The sequence below is a fragment of the Arachis hypogaea genome, chromosome 4 (assembly GCF_003086295.3).
Source record: "Arachis hypogaea cultivar Tifrunner chromosome 4, arahy.Tifrunner.gnm2.J5K5, whole genome shotgun sequence".
NCBI lineage: Eukaryota > Viridiplantae > Streptophyta > Magnoliopsida > Fabales > Fabaceae > Arachis > Arachis hypogaea.
In genome coordinates this window covers 125,860,055-125,883,169 of record NC_092039.1, presented here as the reverse complement: position 1 = coordinate 125,883,169, position 23,115 = coordinate 125,860,055, and the positions used below count along the sequence as shown (strand labels likewise).

The 23,115-nt window shown below is 29.4% G+C and overlaps 2 protein-coding genes and 2 long non-coding RNA genes across 16 annotated transcripts; 1 reads left to right on the top strand and 3 right to left on the bottom strand.

Moving 5' to 3' along the window:
* The first annotated feature begins 2,640 nt into the window (after positions 1–2,640).
* Positions 2,641–6,908, top strand: LOC112795428 (uncharacterized). 12 transcript variants are annotated; one of them, XM_072233957.1, is made up of 11 exons: positions 2,643–3,159; positions 3,854–4,090; positions 4,184–4,315; positions 4,847–4,920; positions 4,996–5,232; positions 5,451–5,576; positions 5,654–5,770; positions 6,078–6,117; positions 6,198–6,258; positions 6,367–6,460; positions 6,559–6,908. In XM_072233957.1, exons 5-8 carry the CDS (start codon positions 5,119–5,121, stop codon positions 6,111–6,113), a joined length of 393 nt encoding a protein of 130 aa, XP_072090058.1. In that variant the 5' UTR covers positions 2,643–3,159; positions 3,854–4,090; positions 4,184–4,315; positions 4,847–4,920; positions 4,996–5,118; the 3' UTR covers positions 6,114–6,117; positions 6,198–6,258; positions 6,367–6,460; positions 6,559–6,908. The 12 variants fall into 12 exon arrangements, with proteins under 12 accessions (XP_072090050.1, XP_072090048.1, XP_072090058.1 ...); XM_072233958.1 differs by having other exon boundaries at positions 2,644–3,183; positions 3,885–4,090; XM_072233956.1 differs by having other exon boundaries at positions 2,644–3,183; positions 3,864–4,090.
* A 773-nt stretch (positions 6,909–7,681) lies between these two features.
* Positions 7,682–12,534, bottom strand: LOC112795427 (uncharacterized). 2 transcript variants are annotated; one of them, XM_025837356.3, is made up of 10 exons: positions 11,998–12,534; positions 11,548–11,838; positions 11,374–11,429; positions 10,682–10,889; positions 10,544–10,599; positions 10,232–10,337; positions 9,968–10,131; positions 9,778–9,859; positions 9,207–9,334; positions 7,682–7,969 (listed from the first exon to the last, which is right to left on the bottom strand). In XM_025837356.3, the coding sequence occupies exons 4-10, from the start codon at positions 10,803–10,805 to the stop codon at positions 7,952–7,954; spliced, it is 678 nt and encodes a 225-aa protein (XP_025693141.2). In that variant the 5' UTR covers positions 10,806–10,889; positions 11,374–11,429; positions 11,548–11,838; positions 11,998–12,534; the 3' UTR covers positions 7,682–7,951. The 2 variants fall into 2 exon arrangements, with proteins under 2 accessions (XP_025693141.2, XP_029153879.1); XM_029298046.2 differs by having other exon boundaries at positions 11,706–11,838; positions 11,998–12,440.
* Positions 12,535–14,756: 2,222 nt separating this feature from the next.
* LOC140183995 (uncharacterized) lies at positions 14,757–15,519 on the bottom strand. The gene is made up of 2 exons (XR_011880606.1): positions 15,314–15,519; positions 14,757–15,139 (listed from the first exon to the last, which is right to left on the bottom strand). It is a non-coding gene; the product is annotated as an uncharacterized lncRNA (long non-coding RNA).
* A 3,406-nt stretch (positions 15,520–18,925) lies between these two features.
* Positions 18,926–19,775, bottom strand: LOC112794505 (uncharacterized). The gene is made up of 2 exons (XR_011880605.1): positions 19,496–19,775; positions 18,926–19,407 (listed from the first exon to the last, which is right to left on the bottom strand). It is a non-coding gene; the product is annotated as an uncharacterized lncRNA (long non-coding RNA).
* Positions 19,776–23,115: the final 3,340 nt, after the last annotated feature.

Genomic DNA, 23,115 nt, shown 5'->3' with positions numbered 1-23,115 from the left:
TTTCCTTTAAATTTAAACAGTATACAAATTGAGACAAAATTTATAATTTATTGGAGACGCCATAATTTGAAAAATGGGAGTGCGGAAAGGAAAGAAAATACATTAAAAAGGACATAACGATGGTGATTGATATACTCTTTTCGTTTTAAAATAATTTTCCAAATTACTAAAGAATATATTGTATTAAGAAAAATAATAAAATATTTTTTTGTAATGTTTGAGATTATATAGTAGAAAAAGTTAATATTAATTGATAGTAATGGAGAGAGAAAGAAAGAAAAGAATGGGGAGCGGGAGGTGGAGGGAGGAGTAGGGGAGGAGATGAACAAATTAATGTGTGTTATTTACTATACTTGATAAATGATTAAATATAAGTATTTAAAGTATTGGTAATGCTAAAAACATAAAAAAAAGTCAGATTTTATTTTATTTAGTATTAATTAATTGTTGCAGTAATTAAAGTAAAATTAGTATTTTTATTCGTAATAACATTATGGAAATATAATTTTTTTAAAATTACGATCCAAATTTGTTCTGACAGTATAGATTATATATAGCACAAAAGATTTATAAAATCAAACTAATTTTATAAAAAAAAAAAATCGTAGGTTGACAAAAGTCTTTGATTAAGAAAACTAAGGTATCTATAGATAAAAGATCAAATAATAAGATTTTTAATTATTATTTTTATACGAAAAAGTCTAATTTTTTATTAATAATTAATTTTAATATTTGTTGTCTAAAATTTAAAATAATTTAACGTATATACTTTTATATTTAATTAGATATTAAGTCTGTTGCACAAATAGAAATAATTAATTTTTATACTTACTATTTAAAAATAATATTTTTTTATGTATATAAAAATATAATTAGATATTAGCATGAAAAAATTATACTGATAGTTATAAAATTAACTAAAAATTAATTTTTTAAAACAATTGAATCTTGATTCTAACTTTTAATTATAACATTAGTATTTTCTTCAAATTATATGTAATAAATATTTGAAAGAAGAAAAATGAAAATATAGATTAAAAAATGGTAAAAATTTAAAACTAAATAAAAAACTAAAAAATTATGATATAATAATAATAATAATAATAATAATAATAATAATAATAATAATAATAGTTTTTATTTAAATGATATTATTTTGTTAATTTTATTTTCTGTAGAACAGAAAGATAGAAAAAATAGAAAATGAAAGAAAAGAGAGAAAGATAAAGATGAAGAATGAGAATGAGAGTGAGAGTGAGAGTTTGTTAATTTTGGAAGAAAAAATTTTATTTTAATTGTAAAAAAATATCGGATGACATATTTTGATTTGTCAAATTACTAATATAAAATATAAATTATATATAGAGTAAAAATAGTAAAGAGAAATAAAAAAATGGAGAGAGGTAGATGAGAGAATTTAGGAAGGGAATTTATTAATTTTGAAAAAAAATATTTTCTCTCAATTTTAATAAGAGAGTGTCATGTGACACATTTGATTATTAAATTAGATAGTAATATATATGATACATAATATAGATATATTTTAATTTCAATTTGAATATTTCAATTTTAATTTTAATGCAATTAAAGAATGTAATGTTGCACATTTTGATTGTCAAATTAGTAATTAGTCATTGATATTGATAATGATATATAAAATAGATAGAATGGTTGAAGGAATGAGAGAAATAGAGAAAGAAAGAGGGAGGAGGGGAGAACTCTTTGATTTTTGAGGAAAAGATTTTATTTCAATTGCAATGAGGAGTAACATGTAGCACATTTTGGTTGTAAAATTAGTAAGAGGCAGAGAAGAATTCTTTAATTTTGGAAGGAAAAATTTAATATCAATTACAATAAGAGAGTGACACGTGACATATTTTAGTTGTAAATTTAGTAAGGAGGAGAGAAGAATTCCTTAATTTTAGAGAAAAAAATTTAATTCCAATTACAATAAAAAAATTAATATATGGCACATTTTTATTGTAAAATTAGAGATATATAATAAATTTACCTTTTATTTTTAAATTTTATGAGTAAATTTTAGATACCATAAAAGAGATTTAGGTTTTTAATTAAAAAATTTTAAATATATAAAAATATTATATAGCTTCCTCGTTTTTCTTTTGATTTGAATGCATAGACATCAATCTTGTTACACATTTAAATTTTGTTGGCAACTAAATCTAATCAAGCTAACTCAAACTCAATAAAAATTATTTTCATTACACACGTGTTTCACTAATGCAAATATATTCTCCTTCATTAAACTAAGTTGGATTGGTTTAGTGGTTAACTCACTAGTCCGCTTAAGCAAGTGTCGGGGATTCGAATCCCGCCTTGTACATGCAGCAACCCATTGGCTAGCACTACAAGAAAAATACCCATTCAGCCACACTTTTTTTAAGCTACATTTGAAAAGCGTAGCCTATTCTATGAATAGGCTACGCTTTTCTCGGTGTTGTCTTTTTTTTAGAGAATAGGAAACACAATTCTGGCATCATTTAAAAAGTGTAGCCTTAAATACTATAGAAATCACTCATAAAGCGTAGCCGTATGTTGATATTTATGGATACACTTTTTGTACCAAAGAGAACGTTTTTTAAGGATAGTCTATTTACTAAGTTTTGGGTGCGCTTCAGAAGTGATGCCTAAGATATTCACCTATACTTAAATGAATGTGGTTTTTTTTTTTGGAAACCCTCGTTCTTCTCCTCCAAAAACACGCTCCTTCTCTGCTTCACGCCGTTTTCACGCCATCACCACTCGCCGTCGCCCTTCTCCTTCGTCTTCACATTTGCTCACCCCCATTCACCGTCGCCCTTCTCCTTCGTCTTCTCACCATCGCTCACCACTCACCGTGCCGATCCTCATCTTCTTCACCTTCGCTCACCACTCACCATCTCCGCTCCTCATCTTCGTCGCTCACCACTCACCGAGACATTGAATTTCTTCTCTCTCTCAAAGAAAAATCCTAGCCACTGTTCTCTTTTTCAAGCTGTGTCGCCGCCGTCGAATCTGGGCCAGCCGCCGTCCCCGCTCCTACTGCTCCAGCGCCGTCGCAACTTGTCTTTATCATTGCGTTGCGTCGCCTCTGTTCCACTGCCGTTGTTTGTTCCAGTTCCGTCGCCTGTGCTCCACTGCTCCCTCTCCCTCATCTTGGTTTGAGTTCTGTCCTGCATCTGAGTACGAATTCCATCTGTTATTGTTTTTTTCTTGTTTTTATTATGTTATTGTGATTTAATTATTGGTGTTGTTGCTGTGTAACTTTTAATTGTTCTTGTTGGTGTTGTGAATCTGAATAACAGAGAATGATGACATATTGATTCTAAATCTGAATAGTATTGATTAAGAGAAAAGCAATAATTAGAGGACATGTACTGAAAATTATATGTTAGAGGACATAGTTTCTTTGGTTTTGACAAATCTAAGCCGAGCACCTGATTTACAACGCGGGGTTACAAGAATAGTGCAATGCTAAGCCAGTTGAGGTGATAAATGACTTCTTGTTGGACCATTGATTTATTTATCATGTTCATCATTTAATCATTTGTCTATATCCCCTATATAATTTCTTTGACATTCTCAGTTTACAACAGAGAGGGAAAAGTAAAAAGAGCTGAGCATATTCTGTAGATCATGTAATAATGTTATTTGCTTGGGCACACAACTAGGCTCCTATCTTTTGATCTGATTATTTGGTCCATGTTCAATTTAAGAACAATAAGCACTCTAAAAGCTATAGGCATTTGGATTATTTGTATATCCTATTTTATGGGTATAAATGACCCCAAAAGGTTTCTTAATCTGCTAGATAGTTGGTATTGATTGCTTGAATCATTTTGTCTTTCCAAAGTCTGTTGCAGTTATTCAAGCTATTTTGTCAGCTGAAAAACAGCTTCAGCAACTTAACATACGCGAGGAGGAAAACAATAATTTGCGTTCTAATCTGTTGAGTAGACTGATTCTAACTGCCTCCTCTGATAGTGTTATTGCCAATGCTACAAAAATGTTGTCTTCTTTAAACAAAGAATCTGCTGATCAAGGCGATCTAAAAAATTTGATCATTGCATCTGAGGCACAATTTCCAGAGGTTTGCCTTTGTCCTTTTAATTTACTTCCTTTTGGGCTTCGTTTTATACTTTGCACTTCAATATGAAATTGTTGATATTATTAGTATGAATAGGTTACTAGAGCTCGGAAAGCTTTTCAAATGGAAGAGGAACAATTAAATTCATTGATCGGCTTGTATCGCAAGCGCCTTGGAATGCGGAATTTGGAATTCATGAGTGTTTCTGGAATTACTCATTTGATAGAGGTTACAGTTTGAAACATTTGAATTATTTTTTGTTTGTTGCCTTGTAAGCATCCATGGTTTGCAAATTTGTAATTGTTTCACCTATTGTTTTATCACCAAAAGAAAAAAGGGAAGAAAATAATATATGTAGTGTTTCGAATCTGTGTCTCAAATTAATGAATTTGGAGTGATTCAAAGAAAGTTTGTTTTGAAAGAATAAATGGTTGGTTAAGAATAAATTTTAATTACCCCTAAATTTGTTTTGGCTACAGTTGGAGACTGATGTTAAGGTTCCTTCAAACTGGGTTAAGGTTAATAGCACAAAGAAAACAATTCGGTATCACCCCAATGAATTAATGATGATTTCTTGATGTTATAGGCATAGTACTACACTGAGTTATTAACATTAATCCTATCACACTCTTCAATATTGTTGCCGTAACTGTGCCTTTCTTTCTTTGATTTTCACATATGAATAGTATGTTAATATTGTTTACCTTTGAAGATTGAAACTCTGAGCGATTTCTAATTTTGTTTGTATCACTGCTGCAGGCCATGCAATTGCTGCAGAATCCAGAACCTTCGATGAAAATTCAACAAATCCAGCAAAGGAGCTTGGCCTTTTGGTAAGTGAACTGAAACTTATGAAATTGAATTTATTAATGATTATAGTAGTTTTCTGACGAGCAATTTGATGGTAGGAGGAAAACCTGGAGACAAGTGTGTTCTTGATCCAGTTACCAGCAGCTTTGCCAGCGATTATAGGATCAGCTTCTTCTGGAAGCCAAGATGGCAGTGAGAGCTCTTCTAAACCTCAAGGATCCATGAAAAAAGTGAAGCCCTGTAAGTTGAATGAACTACCACCTGGCCTCATGGGCAAAATGCTTGTATACAAGAGTGGTGCTATCAAACTGAAGCTTGGCAGTACACTTTATGATGTAAGTATTGCATTCCCTATATAAATTGCATGATATAATCTTGGTGTTGGTTTTTCAATTCCTTTTCTTAATTTTCAAGTATTGAATGTACTTTGATAAGGCGTCGGAAAAACTAATTTGTAAAGAAAACAAGGTCGAAGCATGGTCAAATTCCAAAGTCATGTGATATAGATGCTCAGTGACACAATGTTACTGAATTGATTCCAAAATGGTTGCAGGTTTCCCCCGGTTCAGATTGTACATTTGCTCAAGATGTTGCTGTTATGAATACTGGTGAGAAACATTGTTGCGCAATTGGGGAGATCAGCAAGCGTGTCATTGTAACTCCAGATATAGATGACATGGTAGAAAATCTCACATTCATTCGAGTATCCGAAAGTGATCTTCAATCTCTGACGTCTCCCCTTTTGTATTTGCGCAGATTAGTGTGACTCGTTGGGTAAAGCCTCCTATTGGTAAGGTGAAGCTGAATTGTAATACAAGTCTATCCTTGGCGATGGGAGTAGCTGCCGGGGCTTACATTCTTACCTTATTTGCTGTAAGTTATTATGTTGGTGCTATGCAGCCTCTCCCCTTTTTAAATTACATTAGAGTTTCAATGATGGATCGTTCAATTTTTCTAATGTTTTTATGTTTACAATAGATGAAGTATAGACAACGTGTACTTGGTTTGATACTTGTTTCACCTCTATGCAAAGAACCATCTTGGACTGAGTGGTTGTGTAACAAGATTCTTTTTCTATACCTAAAACACTATGTTGTCTTGTAAAAATAAATGTTACTTCTTTCTTATGATTTTGGTAACAGGTCATGTCAAATTTACTCTATTTTTGTGGCATGTGCAGGGTGGCAAAGGAAATGTTGCTGAAGCGGTACTATAGCAAGGTATACTTTGTGCATCCAAATTCCCTCTTTCTACTTCCATTTAGTGAGGCTGAGTTATTTGCTTTTATTTATGGTGATAGGACATTCGAGGTGGTGCTCAATTCCCAGAGTCAGATATAGTTAAAGCTTGCCGAAGGATTAGTGAATATTTTTTGTTGTTGTACAACAACTCTATTTTAAGTATTGCTATATTCCTTTACATAATATCTAAAATTTTGCTTTCTTTATATGATCTTTGAAATCAAATAGTGCTAAAAAACGTGATCACGATTACTCACTTGCGGAAGATTTTCTCGAGATTACACCTCGGAAGACAATTGGAGAATTGAAGGAATGTAAAGAGGTTAGTCATTTTTTATTATTTTTCACTTTCTTTTTATGTTCATTGTTCAAGTCCAAATTAAAATACTAATGCCCTTTTTATTGTTACTTTTCTTTTAGGATGGTGATTATGCTGTGTATGGTACAATTATGGGAGTGATTGGTGGATCTGATTGGTTTGTTGCTCAATGTAGATGTGGCATTGAAGTTGTTCTGAAGCTTGGGTCATACTATTGTGAAAAGTCTTCAAAGCATGTTGATTTGTTTTCCTTGAAGTTATAGTGTTGGTATGAGGTTTATTTATGTTGATTATCATTTGTATATATTATAAAAACAGGTATAGAATTAAGGTGAAAGTTATTGATTCCTCAGGGAGTGCAACCTTTGTCATATTTGAAAAGCTTGGATGCCTTTTGCTACATAAGTCCTGCACTGAGATTTTTATTATTTAAAGAAATTATTTAGTATAATTATGTATTTATTTTTATTTTATAATATTCAATTTATTTAAATAAAAAAAATTATTATACATGTAATCATATTATTAATTATTATGTTGTATTAATAATTATTAGAAAATTATATATATATACAAACAGAAAAAAAAAATGAGATCTAAGGCTACACTATACACACTACAAGAAAAACACCCATTCAAGTACACTTGAAAAGTGTAGCCAAAAATGAAAAAAAATGATGCCTTAGGCTACGGCTACGTTTTTTGGGCTACGGCTACGCTTTTTAGAGTGATTCCTATTCGGCCGTTGCCTATTCTCAAAGGCTACGCTTTTCTACACCAAGGGCTACGCTTTTGGCGTTTGGGAATAGGCTACGCTTTTCAAGTGATGCTGTTCAGGACCAAAGGCTACGCTTTTCAGCTTTCATTCTTCCAGAATAGGCTACGCTTTTCAATGCTACTGCATCACTTGTAAAGCGTAGCCCCATTGTATACCATAGCTACTTTTTATAAGCGTAGCCTTAGGTCCCTCTTTTTTTTTTTTGATATACTAACCTTAGGTCTCGTTTTTTTTTTCTGTATACTATAGCTACTGTATATAAGCGTAGCCTTAGGTCTCATTTTTTTTTCTATACTATAGCTACTGTATATATAAGTGTAGCCTTTGGTCTTTTTTTTCTTCTGTATATATATATAATTATCTAATAATTATTAATACAACATAATAGTTAATATGATTACATGTATAAATGAATTGAATATTACAAAATAAAAATAAAAACATAATGATACTAAATAATTTCTTTATATAATAAAAATTGTCTCAAACCAAAATATATTTATAACATTGATCCAAAAGTACTAGAATGAAATTAAATGTAAAAATTCATACAACTCAAATTAAAGTAAGCATAGCCATATCAAAACCATAATATCACTTGGCCAATAAAGGTATCTTCTAATAAAAATCATTAGTCAACCATACATGTAAAGATCCTAAATAGCACTCTATCTTAGCCAAAAAACCACAATAATAGTCAGCTTACTCTTCATTGCTTAATCTTCATTGTTATCCTGCATAATTATATAGATAAGTAGTTAAAAAAATATTCATAATGACATTCGTAATTATAAAAATTAAATGGAACACGTAGTCATAGTAAGCCAAGAAAGCATATATACTAAAAAAATAACATGATCACGGCAGAAGAGCAGCAATTGGAAATTGATACCATAAAGATTTTAGAAAAATTTGACAGCATTCCGGTAGTAAATTGAGCGTTCCCAAATTAAAACAGCAGCAAACAACAATTCATATGAATTTAGAGAAATTCAAACAGATACAGCGAACAGTAAATTCATATGATTCAGATAACATTAAGCTAGAGTAGCAGAGCAGCAATATACAGCTCATATGAGTTCAAAACACTTCAGACAAAGCAGCAACCATAATTTCATATGAGCTGATATGCATATTCAAATAGGGGCAGCAAGCGCAGTCAAACAAATTAACTTTCCTATGAACCCATATACACTTAAACTCACAAAAACCATATACATAGCTTCATAGGAATTCAAAAACTGAGCTAAAATTTAGCAAGAGCAAAAATACAGCACTACGATAGCAGAAAGGGATAAAAATAATGGACTCAGATCAATATTTCTTTATTGAATTCAACCTGCAATGATCATTTCTAAACAACAACTATTATGCTTGCAGTAGCATTAATTCAATGAATTACTCATAACTGACTCCAACCATGAAGTGCAAATAGGAATAAAGCTTCAGCAGCAATCACAGTTTAAACTCACACATTGAGCATATATCACATTCAGAAATTGATGTAACTGGTACAAGAATGCAGCAGCATTAATAGCACAAACTCAAAAATTCATCAAAGTTAAATTTATCTACAAAAACTTTCAAAACAAAAAGTGTTTCAATATTAAACACATAACACATTAAATCATTCACCTATTCAAGAAATCAACTCCAGTCTCAGAAGAATATTACCATAAGAATCAGCAACTGAGGGAAAAATTGTAGTTTTACTCAAAAGGGGTATAAGTAACTACAATGTCCCCATTTTTATAGATGACTACCTAGATTTCTACAATGGAGATGTCAAACAATCAGATTTCTGTCAATTAGATAGTTAAATTTTTTCTGTCAATTAATTATAAATTATTTTCTTGAAATTATTTTTAACTTTAAATTTTAAATTTTTAAATTTAAGCTTTAAATCTTAATTTAAAAAAGATAAAATTAAAAATAAATGATTTTTTTATATTTTTTAAAATGAAAACGTACCTTTGTGGGTGCTGGGTGAAGAGAAATTCTTGCTCTTGTTATAACTCCAAATTGTCCTAAGCCTCCAAGAACCGTGTGAAATAACTCTGAATTCTTTTGCTTAGAACATGTTATTAAATCTCCCTTTCCTACAAAGAAACCACACAAATTCATTAATTAATTAAATAATATAGATAGATGATTGCATGAATGAATATAATCTTATAAAAAACGGTGACATCATGAAAAGAAAAAACGTTTCATGTTCATATTTCATATTATTTTATATTAATCTGAAAGAAATGGACCGTGTGTAAGACTTGGACTAACATAAAAGTCATGAAGTCAAACAAAGAAAAATGGAGGCTATGACCGTGTGAACGTAACTGCTTCTTAATCTAATAACAACTAAGCTATTCAACAACCAATACTTAAAATTAATTATTGAGTGAAGTCTCAAAACATGTTTAAAATAATTATATAGTTTACCTTGACATATCAGAAGTGTGTATACGGGTGTGTATACAAGGATTTGATTGTTAATTAAAGTGGAGAAATTGATAAATTAAAAAAGTAAATTATAAATATTTACTCTTAGAGTAGCTGTTTTTTGCAATGTCATCATACATGTCCTGGCTAAAGCTTAATGTAAGAATCTCTGCATCATCAGCACCCTGAAATGATGTGGACAACATAAGTGACCATAAAAAGTAATGTGCAGAATACCTTCAGATATAGTTTACTGCAAGACAGTTTCAAAATGAACTCATGTGGAACTCAACCTGAAAACATGTGTAATCTGAAGTTTGGAGGTTATATATATGGAGATTTCCTCTGCAATCACCAGCAGCTAGATGCTTTCCATCTGAACTAACAGCGAGTGACCGAAATCCTGATTTTGAAAGATTTGCCTTAACTGCATCCCGTTCAAAAGTTCCTGCACTTACTGCAGCAATAGAAAGGAATGTAAGATTGCAAAGAGAGATCCCACAGCCTAATTGTACCATCAGCAGAGCATGTTGCAAAAGAAACTCCCCCAAAGCAACCTCGAGCAGTGCATGCTAGGGACGGATCATGGATGTTTTCACAGCATAGATTCTTGATATCCCATATGCATGAGGAATGTGAAACTAGCACAAAACATCTGGCAGGCTGGAAATTAAGGAAAGGATTTTCGCTTTTCAGCATTAACCAATATTAATTTACACGGCACCTTATGGCCTAGAGGATACTCGGAAAAGTTTTTTCTTCGTCAGCAACTAACTTATACAAACCTTGATAGCAAGAAGTTAATATATCGTGATCCATGAATAGGTAACCAAATTCATCATGATTATATTGACAAACATTTTATTTACCTGATTCACATCATGGATGTCCCAGATGTAGAGACTATGATCTCCATAAATGACCGCTGTAGGGTATGAAGTAGAGAATATGTAAATGTGAAATACAGGAATATATTAAATTTATTAAATTGAATATATAGCACTCACCAAGCTTTTCTAAGCCTGAAAACTGACATGCAACAGCATCAGGCAGAGCAAGCAGCTTTTGAAAATCCTGTTCAATAGCTGTTTCCTCTGAATATAATATGTTGCCTAGGTATTCTAGAGACATGGGGGTAAATAATTGGACTGCTCCATTGTTGCAGGCACAAGCAACTAGCTTTCCGGATGTTGATAATGCAAAAGCTTTTTGGACCTGAAAATGATCATTACAAAATTGTGAAAACTTACAAGGAACTAACAACATAAGTATTAGTATTTCATAATCGTATTCAATATAGTACGGTTCACAACGGTTTCATCAGTTCTACTCTATTGTTAAGTGAATTGCTGAATGCATTTAGAGTACATAATGTAAAAATAATAAGTGACAAAGACCATATAAACTGTGCACTTCAGATAATTCACAATCAGACCCAGAAATAACATTTATTCCATTCCAAGGCATAAATTATTAGGATAGCCTAAGTTATGGCCAAAATAGAAGTTTGCCATCTTAGAAACTAGAATCATCATAAGGAATTTCAAGCCTACACTTAGAACATTACTGCAGAGAAAATGTATTTTAAATCTATATGCATGTTACTCATGAAACAAACTTTTATCCTCTGCCATTTCCTCTATTAAAAGATAAGTTCAACATGGTTTGACATATTATGAGATGATACAGACTGATATACCTTCAAAGTAACTGACTTCTTAAGCGACAAACTGGAATGAACAAGGTACAAAATTCCTGAAAACAGAAAGAAATGGAGATATTAATGAATTAATCATTTTGGTTCAAGAAATGCAAATGCCTCAAAATCTCGACAAAAATGCCAATCTTAGACTCATTCTGAACCAAATCAAACCTGAATTGGTCAATGCATAAATTGGAAGGCAATCACCAGCTTGTTTACAATTATCATAGCTGCTATTTATCCACACAGAAGAAGCAATATATATACAAGAGCTTCCTTTATGAATAGCAAGATTTGTTGGCTTTTCATGTATCACTATTGATGCTGACCTGCCCTTTGTTCCATTTATTTGTGTACTTCTAGATGATCCAAGTACCCAAAATTTCAAGTGCTTTTCTCCAGCAGTTATGATTAATTTTGCATCCGATGAGAAGCTGACATTTGAATCACAGTTCACAAACCCTAAAATACCACACATCTTCATCAATAACAGCATGCATGTTATCAAATTACAGTTCACAGACCCATATTTCAGAGATTAAAAGCCCCAAATTAAAACCCCTAAAATAGGAACCCTAAGCCACTGATCAATTTCAGAAGCAAATAGAAACCAATACATACCTATTCAATGATGTGAGCACAGCGAAGACGATGATGAGAAGCACGGAGATGATGATGGTGAGAGCGGCGCAGCGACGATGGTGACGGTCGCACACCGACGATGGTGAGGGCCGCACAGCGACGATCAGTGCAAGCGATGGCGAAGAGGAGATGACGACGGTCACTGTGGAGAGTAGAGCAGGTGAGTCGTGAGTAGGAGGCGATGACTCTCAACGGCGACAGTGAGAGGGTTTCCGCTAGTAGTGAGGCGGTCAATGGCGAGACTGAGAGGGTGAATGGCGAGACCGAGAGTGAGAGGGTCAATGGCGAGCTATCGAGACTGAGAGTGGGGGGCGACGATGGTTAGCTATCGAGACCGAGAGTGAGAGGGTGCTATGGAGGGTTTGTTGCTCGAGGATGAAGGTGACTCAGACTCAGAAGTTTAATTTGCTTAGTTTTAATTTACTAAATGTTAAGGTCTTTCAGGAAAAACAAGGAAAAAAATTACTAAGTGTTAAAGTTTTTGGCTCTAGAGACATTAGGCATCACTTTTTAAGTGCACCCAAAACTTAAAAAATAGGCTACCCTTTAAAAGCGTCTCCTTTGATACGAAAAGTGAACCTATAGATATCAACCTACGGCTACGCTTTATAAGTGATTTCTATAATACCTAAGGCTACGCTTTTTAAATGATGCCGCATTTGTGTATCCTTTTCTCTTATAAAAAGGCAACACGGGGAAAAGCGTAGCCTATTCTATGAATAGGCTACGCTTTTCAAATGTAGCCTAAAAAAAGTGTGGCTGAATGGGTATTTTTCTTGTAGTGACAGTAGCTATAGTATAGAGGAAAAAAAAGAGACCTAAGGCTACACTAATATACAGTAGCTATAGTATACAAAAAAAAAAAAGAGGGACCTAAGGCTACACTTATAAAAAGTAGCTATGGTATACAATGGGGCTACGCTTTACAAGTGATGCAGTAGCGTTGAAAAGCGTAGCCTATTCTGGAAGAATGAAAGTTGAAAAGCGTAGCCTTTGGTCCTGAACAGCATCACTTGAAAAGCGTAGCCTATTCTCAAACGCCAAAGGCATCATTTTTTTTCACTTTTAGCTACACTTTTCAAGTGTACCTGAATGGGTGTTTTTCTTGTAGTGTAGCGGCAAACCCTTAAATGGAGTTTAGTACTGCGACGGATTAGTCCTTAACTTGTTAGTTTGAAAAGTACTTTTGGAAACCAAAAAAAAAAATATTCTCCTTCATTTTTGCGTTTCTTTTTTACTTCGTATTCTTCCTTTTTCTTCTTCGCATTTCTCTTTCTTCTTTTTTGCATTCCTCATTCTTTTTTGTTGTGTTCCTTATTCTTCTTTACGTGTTTTTTCTTTATCGTTGTCCTTTTATTGCTGCTATTATTGTTATATTTTTTTCTCTTTTTCTTTTTTAATAATTTTGCAGCATTAATTTTTTTTTATTCCTCTTAAAAGAGTGAAACAACAAGAATTATAAAAGAATAGAAAAAAAAGATGACGTGAGAAATGAAACAAAAGAAGATAAAAATGAGAAGGGAAAAAAATAAAAAATGTGTGTAATTTAAAAAAGGATTATAACAATTGGTTAGACTTTATTAAATATTTGTTTACATTGTATGTAAAGCTTTAGCCCATGGAAATATAACTGCGATATCATGCATTTTTATAGTGTCAAGAAGGATTTGAAATTAAATACGACACAAAATATATATTTTATATATATAAATTTATGTGTTATTTAACTTATTTTTAATATATATTTTATATTAATAGTTAATTTTAATGGTTAATTTTAATATTTACATAGTATAATTATTGTTAACATACATAAAATTTTTCCTATCTTTGATCATTTATAATTAAGTGGCAAGTTTGCTTGATTAAGGTAATGTTTGGTTGGAAGAAAAAAAATAGAGAGGAAGAAAAATAGAAAATAGAAATAAAAAAAAGAAAAGGAAAGGAAAAAAGTTGAATAAATTTTTATTTTTTTTAGATGTGTTTGGATAAAAGGAAAATAAAAAAAATGTTATAAAAAGATAATTTTATTCTTATACTATAAATGATATAAAAAATAAAGAGATAATATTAGAAATAAAAAAAGAAATTTAATTTTTTTAACAAAACTAGACTGTCGAATTGGGATATTAATAGAGCTATATAATAACAAATAAAATATATAAGTATAAAAAAACTATTTCTTAATTAATTAATATTAATTATTTTTTTATTATAAAATTATTTTTAACTCAGTTTTTAGAATTTAAAATGTAAGATAAAAAATAATTTTAAAAAAGTGAAAAAAAATTCTTAGTTTAACTCTTATCCGTAGTTATTTAAAAATGAATAGAGTAAGTTATTAGTCACTTCCGTCCAAATGAAATTTTAATCCCAAATTGTTAGATAAAATCATTAGTTAAGGTTATTGAAAAAGGTTCAATAACTAATACTTTCATTAAAATATAACTAACATTTAACCATAAAAAAAAGTATAATTTTATATTATTAAAATATTAATAATAATTAATTATTGACTACAAATTATAAAATATAGTGCCCCTAATATTACTGTAAGGATATCCGATCCATCCTGTATTGGCTTGAGATTGAATATTTGGATGATATTATTTGAAGAATTCTTTTAACTTCTTCTGTTATGTAAAACAGAGTCTCTTCTCTTCTTATAAAAATACACATATTCAGAATCATTCTTTCTGTTAGATACACATATGCCCCTAATAAATGGGATTGATTCATTGTGTGAAGAATTTTCTTCTTCTTATTTAATTTTCTACCACATTGTGAAATGTGACATACATTGACAGCAAAATACATATATAGAGAGAGATGATTAACAATATTAAGACACACATAAAACTCATGATGAAGAGAGTTTTATTATTCACATATTACTATTACTATTTATAGACTAATTAACAAGGAAAGCTTCTTCTTCATTCACTCCAATATATGCATCATCATGGTGGGCAGCGACGAGTGTAGTCTGAACATTTTGGCGCTGGCGGCGGCCGTGGTTTGAGGCACTCTCTGTAACCCCTATTAGGGGGACAGTTAACAGCAGGTTTATTAGGGTTATTAGTAGGAGCTGTTACTACTGTATATCTTGCTGCTTTCTCTCCTGCATTCATTAATCATTAGCACATACCATGTTATATTAGAAGAGAAATTCTTAAGTGCTTATACATATCAGAATATATAAATCATGTAATACGTGACACTATTTATAGGACTACTCATGCATATGAATTTTGGATTAATTAACTCTTATAATTTATGGCAAAACAAAAGAAACCTTTGATTTCACGAGCTGCTAGAGTTGAAGAGGGTAGGAAGGCCATGGAAGCCAAAAGTAAGAATGCAATGAAAATGGCCTTCATGCTGATTAATGGAAACTATTATTGTACACTTATATTCTCTTATTGCATGGCTATACATGCTATGCTGTTGTGTATTTATATTGCCCAAAAACCAGGTATGGAGGGGAGGGAAGAGATCCACTAATGCATGTAGATGTTAAGTCTAATTAAATAAACATAATAAATAAATTAGAACTTAGAAGACTTGGTCAGTGACAATTGACATAAATGACTGGTCAATAATGACATTTTAAATATGTCCCGTTAAATGATACTTTAATCCCAATTTGTTAGATAAAACTATGTGATAGTTTTCAGTTTGTCATGGTGCTATGTGTTAGTTTTTCTATTTTTCATTTGATGTGCTGAAAGCTAACGCGTTTTGCATCATCCTAGTCAGAATCGAACCGGTGATCGAACCGATGAGGTTATTGGGTCATTGAGTTACTGATTCAACCGGTAAGTCATTGGTCAAACCGGTTAACTCGGTATAATTAAATAATTATATAAAATTTAATTATTTGACTAGTTTAACTAAATATAATCTAACAATTTTCAACTATCAACCTTATATGAAGACAAAAAATAAAAAATATATTAAAAAAATAATATTAATAGATATCATATAATCATTAAAAATAAATAAATTGTGATTAATTAAATTTTTTGTTTATCTTTTTAATTTGTATATATTTAATAAAATTTATAGTTAAATAAAATGTAATTGATTTAAAAATGAGTGACTTTGAAATTAAAATAAATTGAATATAAGTGAAAAGAAAATATGCTATATGTATTATAATTAGTATTATAATTGATGAGAAAAATTTCATCTTGGTGGTAGAAGTATGCTTGTATTATGCTGGAGAAGGGGGATTTAGAGCATGGTAGAGTTACAGATCGTTGGTCCATTGTAAATTCTCCTTCAAAGTTGACAGAGTAGCCCGGACCGATTCGGTTTTTGCTGGATTTGACCGGTTTTTACCGGTTCATACCGAATTTGACCGGTTTGTACCGATTCTATATCTTACACGGTCTAAATACCGGACCGGACCGACATAAAATCCGATTTATCGGTTTTCCAGTCGAACTGGTCGGTCCGGTCCAATTCTGACAACTATGATCATAACTATTCTCTTAATTATTATTCAGGTGTCAATATAAAAGATAATTATTTTTATTAATGTAGTATTATATAATTAGATGTAATGAAAAATAATTTTTAACTGATATGCATCAAAATTAAATTCACATATATATGTTTTGAGCTTTATTTTTCAGGGGATGTTTAATAAATCTACAATAATAGGTTAAGATTTGTTCCAAAATTTTTTATTTTTTTTATAGAAGAAAATTGGTTAATTGACGTCGATGTTAAAGTTCACCCGTTTGTGAGTCTTCTTTGCAAGTCTTCGGCTTTGTCATTTTATTAGTCAATGGAAAAATATCTACTAGACAATATATAGGAGTAAATCATACCCCAATGATATGACTAACCATTTATTAAATTGAACTTTAAATTTAGTTTACTTTTATATAATATATATTTATGAAAAATGTTATTATTTAATATTTTTTATAACATTAACTAACACTTTAAATATTTTATTTTTGTTATTTAAAATATTAATTTAACAAAAAATAATAAATTTTATTAACTATATAATATTTTTATATATTTAAAATTTTCTTGTTAAAATCTTAAATCTCTTCTATGATATTTAAATTTTACCTATAGAATTAAAAAAAAAAGTGAATTTTACCTTGTTTTATCTCTACTTTTGTATAAATTAAACAAAAATTTTATAAGCACCAAATAATTTCTCTGAACTTAAATTGAATTTTAAGTTTATACTTTTATCTTGTAAATACTTTAAATACTTGTATTTAATAATTTATCAAGTATAGTAATTAAATAATACACATATTAATTTTTTTCATCTCCTTTCCCTCTCCTCCTTCTCTTCTCTTTGTCTCTCTCTATCAATTAATAACTTTTTCTACTATATAATCTCAAACATTACAAAAAATATTTTATTATTTTTCTCAATACATATGTTTTAAAACAAAAAGAGTATACTTCTTTTTAATGTATTTTTTTCCTTCCCACTCCTATTTTTTAAATTTATGGCGTCTCTAATAAATTATAATTTTTGTCTCAATTTGTGTACTGTTTAAATTTAGAGGAGAATAATTTGCCTAAACGAATTTTTGTCCATATATATAGTCAAATCAACTTGAAAATTACTGCACCATAATTAAACAAAATAATCCTTTAAACTAACACCACCAATTTTGATGATTATTTCATTATTCTTTCAGGTAGTACTCAGTCAAGAAGATACTACTACACTATACTGAGCAATAAGCATCATGTTGCTACTATCAAAAATATATGCTGACGAAAGAATGCAGAAAAATCATGATAAATTTATTAAGATATGTATGTATGTGTGTTATATTTGTTATTTGATTGAAATATCAAATGGGTGCTCATTAATTTTTATTCTGGATAAATTAGGGTTTTATTTTTTAGAATATTAAAAAAATTAATTTCTAATATATTTTTTAAAATGTAACAAAGTCTTTAATTTTTTTTTAAAAATATATAATATGGTTAATAGATTAAATTGTTTGACATTTTAAGTAATAAAAGACTAATTCACTCACAAATAAGTATTTCATAATAATCATATCATATCATAAGATGAAGCCAATTTTCTTTGCAATATTCTTGTTTTTGGTTTCCGTAATGTTACTTCCCTCCTCAACACTTGCAGCGTACAAACTCTACTCTTATCTCATTCTAATAATTTATAGAATGTTATTACTACTTATTAGGGATATAATTTTAGAAAAAAGAAATTTAGTATATATATATGCAAAAAAATTATGTTTTAAAGTCGAATAAAGTTATTATGTAAAAAAAAATATTAAAAATATAATTATTTATATATTTTTATCTAATAATTTGAAATTTTGATGAATAACATTTACTATACATTATTTAACTGTCACATTGTCACAAATTTTGCAAAAACTTTTATTTACTTTTTTTTCTTAACTTGTATTTTGCAATCACACCTCGCGCCCTCCGGCAACGACGACACAATGTGGAGGCAGAGCGACGACGTCTGAATGGCGGATATATTTAGAGGAGGTTAGATTATCTAATTCAAATTATGCAAATTCATAAATCTAATTATTTTTAATTATTTAAAAATTTGATTTAAAATTAATTAATTTTTTTATTTGTTGTTTACGTTGTTTAATTTAATACGAGTGTTGTTCCCTATGCTTTTTCTTTTTCAACCGGGACAACGCTCAAATTATTATATACTAATCAAATATTTTGTCTTAATAATTGAATTTATTCTCCTAGTGATGATTATATGTGATTCTTCTCCATATTTTTATACTGTACAATGGTGATCATTTCTTATTTTCATGAATCACCATATAGAAAACGAAAAATGATGAGTCATTTTTATACAAAAATAGCGTTCCATGAATTAAAAAGAAAAAAAGAAAAAGGCAACCCTTGAAAATTGAAGGCCAATAATATATGGTTTTATTTGACAAAAAAGCAAGTATTACAACAAACTGAAACATACATTATTGAGGTGGATTATTCTACGTACTGGCTAGTAAAACAAACACATGCATATTTGGGTATATATAAGCCACACAAATTAAAACGAAACACTAGTTAATAAATATTGCTTCTTCTTAGAAGACCTCGACCTCAATTTATTAATTAATTAAGTGTTAAATGCTTAATTACTAGGTGGGGGGCAAAAACCACCAATGAGTGGATAATCAGGATCGCATTGGTGTGGGTGTGGGATACGAGGTCGACCTAATCTTGGAATTTTAGGTCGAGGAAATCTTGGAATAAAAGCATCAGCAAGATTGGGAGAAGCAGGAATAGGTGGTGGATGTATTGGTGTTCTTCCACGTGGAGCATTTCCAATACCTCTTCCATATGGATCTCTTTCCCTTGGATTTAATCCAAAATCACCTCCTCCTCCTACATAACACAAATTTGAAGAATAATTAATTAAGATGCATTACGTATGTACATTCTATAAATGATTATGATGAGAGAGAGTTCTTACGCTTCCCTGCTACTCGAGCTGCAAGTGTTGAGGAGGGAGGGAACATCACGTAAACCAAAAGCAACAAGATTGCAAACAAAATTGGCTTCATCTTATATGATTATTTTGAAATTCGATGAGGCTACACTTCAATTTTCTTATGCATGGAGTATCATGATCATCATGTATTTATAGTATTACAAAATTGAAGGGTATTCAACTAGTTATGTCTTGCAATCTTATCTTGCATATTAGTAGCCACATGCGTCCTACTCATTTAGCTGGCTCTTTTTTTTCTGCCAAGTAGTTGGTGGCCCTGTATGAAATGGAAAAATGAATATTACAAAAGGAATACGACAAAAAGTCCAAAAGAAAAACAAGGGAATACGATAACATTATTGTCTTCTCATTTGATCTGCCATTGACTTATAAAATGACAAAGAAGAACACTACTTATTTACTTTAGCTATTATATATATTATGAATTCTTTTTACTTTAGATCGATGAAATCGATATTCCAGTTCTTACTAAAAAATAAAATTCAAAAGGATAATGCTTTATATTTTCAATTTTTTTACAAGATTATATTTATTGTTATTTGTTGAAAATTTAGTTGTATAATAATCAATATTAAAAAGAAAATGAGGATCGTCAATCTCTAATAAGGATTAGTTGTATACTTTAATTAACATGTATAGACCAACGAAAACTTTATTTACTGTATCTTTTCTTAGCTTTTGCCATCACTTGAATGAACTTAATTAACATTGTGTGCATATGTATTGTGTAAAGTAGGAGTGGCAATGAAAAGGGAAGGATAGGGTTTGGAGCTAAATTAAAATACTTGTGGGTTAAGATTTTTATATAAATTTAATTCTATTTTATTCGTGAGTGAAGAATATTTCAATTCTAATTCTATTCATTCTTAATTTGTGGATACCTAATTATACATTTGAATTACAAAAAAATACAATATTATTATATAATTTGATGATAATTTAAAATAGATCTGATTTTTATGTAAAAAAATATTAAATTATCAATTAATGATATTCTTTTAGTAGTTAAGGATTTTTTGCATTTAGTGAAAAATTTTTGGATCAACATCCACTTGAAATATATATATATACACATGAGAACCCTACCTATATCCTATCCTACCCGTTGCGAATTGGGTTGGTAACTCTTAGGTACCTACGGGTAGGGCGCATATTACCACCCTAGTGTAAAGGTTCCAAACTCATAATATAAGGATATAGATAAGGATAGTAATGCAAATAACAGTTAGAAATTGTTTATGTTATTTATTATAGGATAAAATATATTTGTTGTTCCTAACATTTATGATTTTTTATAATTATTTATCGTTAGAAACAAGAGATTAAATTGAAAAAAAAATATAATATACTATTGAGTCAATATCCAAAAGTACAATATACAATATATATAGATACTAAAAAAATCAAACTAATAAAAATATAAAATTCTATAATAAGAAATACAAAGATACTAGTAGCCACATGCGTCTTACTCATTTAGACAAAATACACTAGTAACAATTTTTAATAACCCTACATACACTCGATAGATCAATCTGTGGTGGGTTGCATGTACCAACTTAATAATTTCATGGTCAAGTTGTCACAAGAAATATTATGTATTTTATGGTGTATCCTACCATATTATATATTTTTTAAGAAAAATTAAAGGCTTCATTACCTTTTAAAAAATATTAGAGATTAATTTATTTAATATTCCAAAAAATAAAACCCTGATTTATCCAGAATAAAAATTAATAAGCACCCCTTCGATATTTTACTCAAATAACAAATATAACACACATTAACACATACATAGAAATTCAATGAAAGATTTTTTAATATTATATTATTTTATATTTATATATACCTTGTGGAATTTGAAGGTATGATACAAATATGTTACGAAAAATTGGTCAAATTTGATGGCAAAATATGGCAGCACTATGAAAGCTATATATATATATATATATATATATATATATATATATATATATATATATTAAAAGACTTGACAAAGTAAAATGACATTTATATTGAAAAGTATATTGACAACGAAATATATGCTATTTTTTATGATTTCATATATAGAAGAAGAATTATTTATAATATTAAGGGATTTTTTATTTTAATAAATAAATTTATTATAATAATTATCGAAATAAATAATTTAAATAATAATTATCGAAATAAATAATTTTGTATGTATCTGTAAATGAGATAAGTCAGGTGGACGTGAAACGTGTATATCTCGTTTACAATTTAAACGAGATATACACATATCTCGTTTATTGTAAACGAGATACATGTATTTTTATAAAAAATTAAATAATAAAAAATGTTAATATTATCAATAATTCAAATTTTTAGCATACAATTAATACATAAAAAAGTTGGTAAAAAAGATTAAAATGAATATGTTTGATCGCTCCAAAAGGTTGATAGGATACTGTAATAGAATGGAAACGATTATTTATCACGTTATCTCCCAATATCCACGTGAGATAACCATTTCAATTTTCTTCCCACTATCTCTCGTGTGAATGGTGGGAGTTAAGGTGAGATAACGTCTTCCTATTATCCCATCAACCTTTTGAGTACCAATTATTTAAACATATCCATTTTAATCTCTTCTACTAATTTTTTTATGTACTAAGTACATGCTAAAAGTTTATATTATTAATAATATTAAGATTTTTTATTTTAATTTTTTTTAAAATACATGTATACCATATACAGTGTAAATGAAAACGAGATATGTGTATATCTCGTTTACACTATAAACGAGATACATGCAAAATTATTTAGTTTACAGTGTAAACGAGATAAGAGATGAATATTTATTTCAGTAAATATTTTTAAATTATTTATTTCGATAATTATTATAATTTATTTATTTATTAAAATAAAAAAATCTTAATATTAAGTTGTTATTTCACAAAAATACTTGAAAAATATTAAAAATTTATTAAAATTTATTATTTTTAATTATTAATTTATTTTTTATCTAATAATTTAATAATATATTTTAATTTATATTTTAAATATTAATGACTAATAATTAACTATAAAAAATAATAAATTTTAATAACTCGTTAGCATTTTTCGAAAAATTAAATTACATTTGTTGCAAGATTTTACTTTTAAATTGGTGCCTAAAACTAAGAGCATTACTCTCTGTTACTAACAGTGGCGGAACCAGAAATTTCATAAGAGGGGGGCAATTAAATATAAAATATAACAAAAAATTAATAAAATATGATTTGTAGCATATATATCAAAAAAGTAATTATATTATATTATATAAAAGTCAATGTTCAACTACATACTTTAAGATTTTGATATTTTTAAACTTGCTCGACGATACTTCATGGAACTAAAATCATCAATTATCATCTCTGAAGTGAATTTTGAAGCAATTTCCTTTTCAATATACACAATCATACAATCTGCTAAAAATTCATCTTCCATCTTGTTTCGAAGCCTTGTTTTAATAATCTTCATAGCTGAAAAGGCCCGTTCAGTTGTTGCTGTTGTCACAGGAAGAGTCAAAACAAGACGAATTAATCTATCAATTAAAGGATATATATTTGATTTTCCTG

Excerpts from the sequence above, each read along its gene's own strand:
- LOC112795428 (XM_072233949.1), top strand. The coding sequence starts at position 5,119 with ATGAAAAAAGTGAAGCCCTGTAAGTTGAATGAACTACCACCTGGCCTC. Across the intron at positions 5,233-5,450 it reads TTGGCAGTACACTTTATGAT|GTTTCCCCCGGTTCAGATTG; the intron begins GTAAGTATTGCA and ends AAATGGTTGCAG. Across the intron at positions 5,771-6,077 it reads ACATTCTTACCTTATTTGCT|GGTGGCAAAGGAAATGTTGC; the intron begins GTAAGTTATTAT and ends TGGCATGTGCAG.
- LOC112795427 (XM_029298046.2), bottom strand. Across the intron at positions 10,338-10,543 it reads ACATCCATGATGTGAATCAG|CCTGCCAGATGTTTTGTGCT; the intron begins GTAAATAAAATG and ends CTTAATTTCCAG. Across the intron at positions 9,335-9,777 it reads AAAAAACAGCTACTCTAAGA|GAAAGGGAGATTTAATAACA; the intron begins GTAAATATTTAT and ends GTTTCTTTGTAG.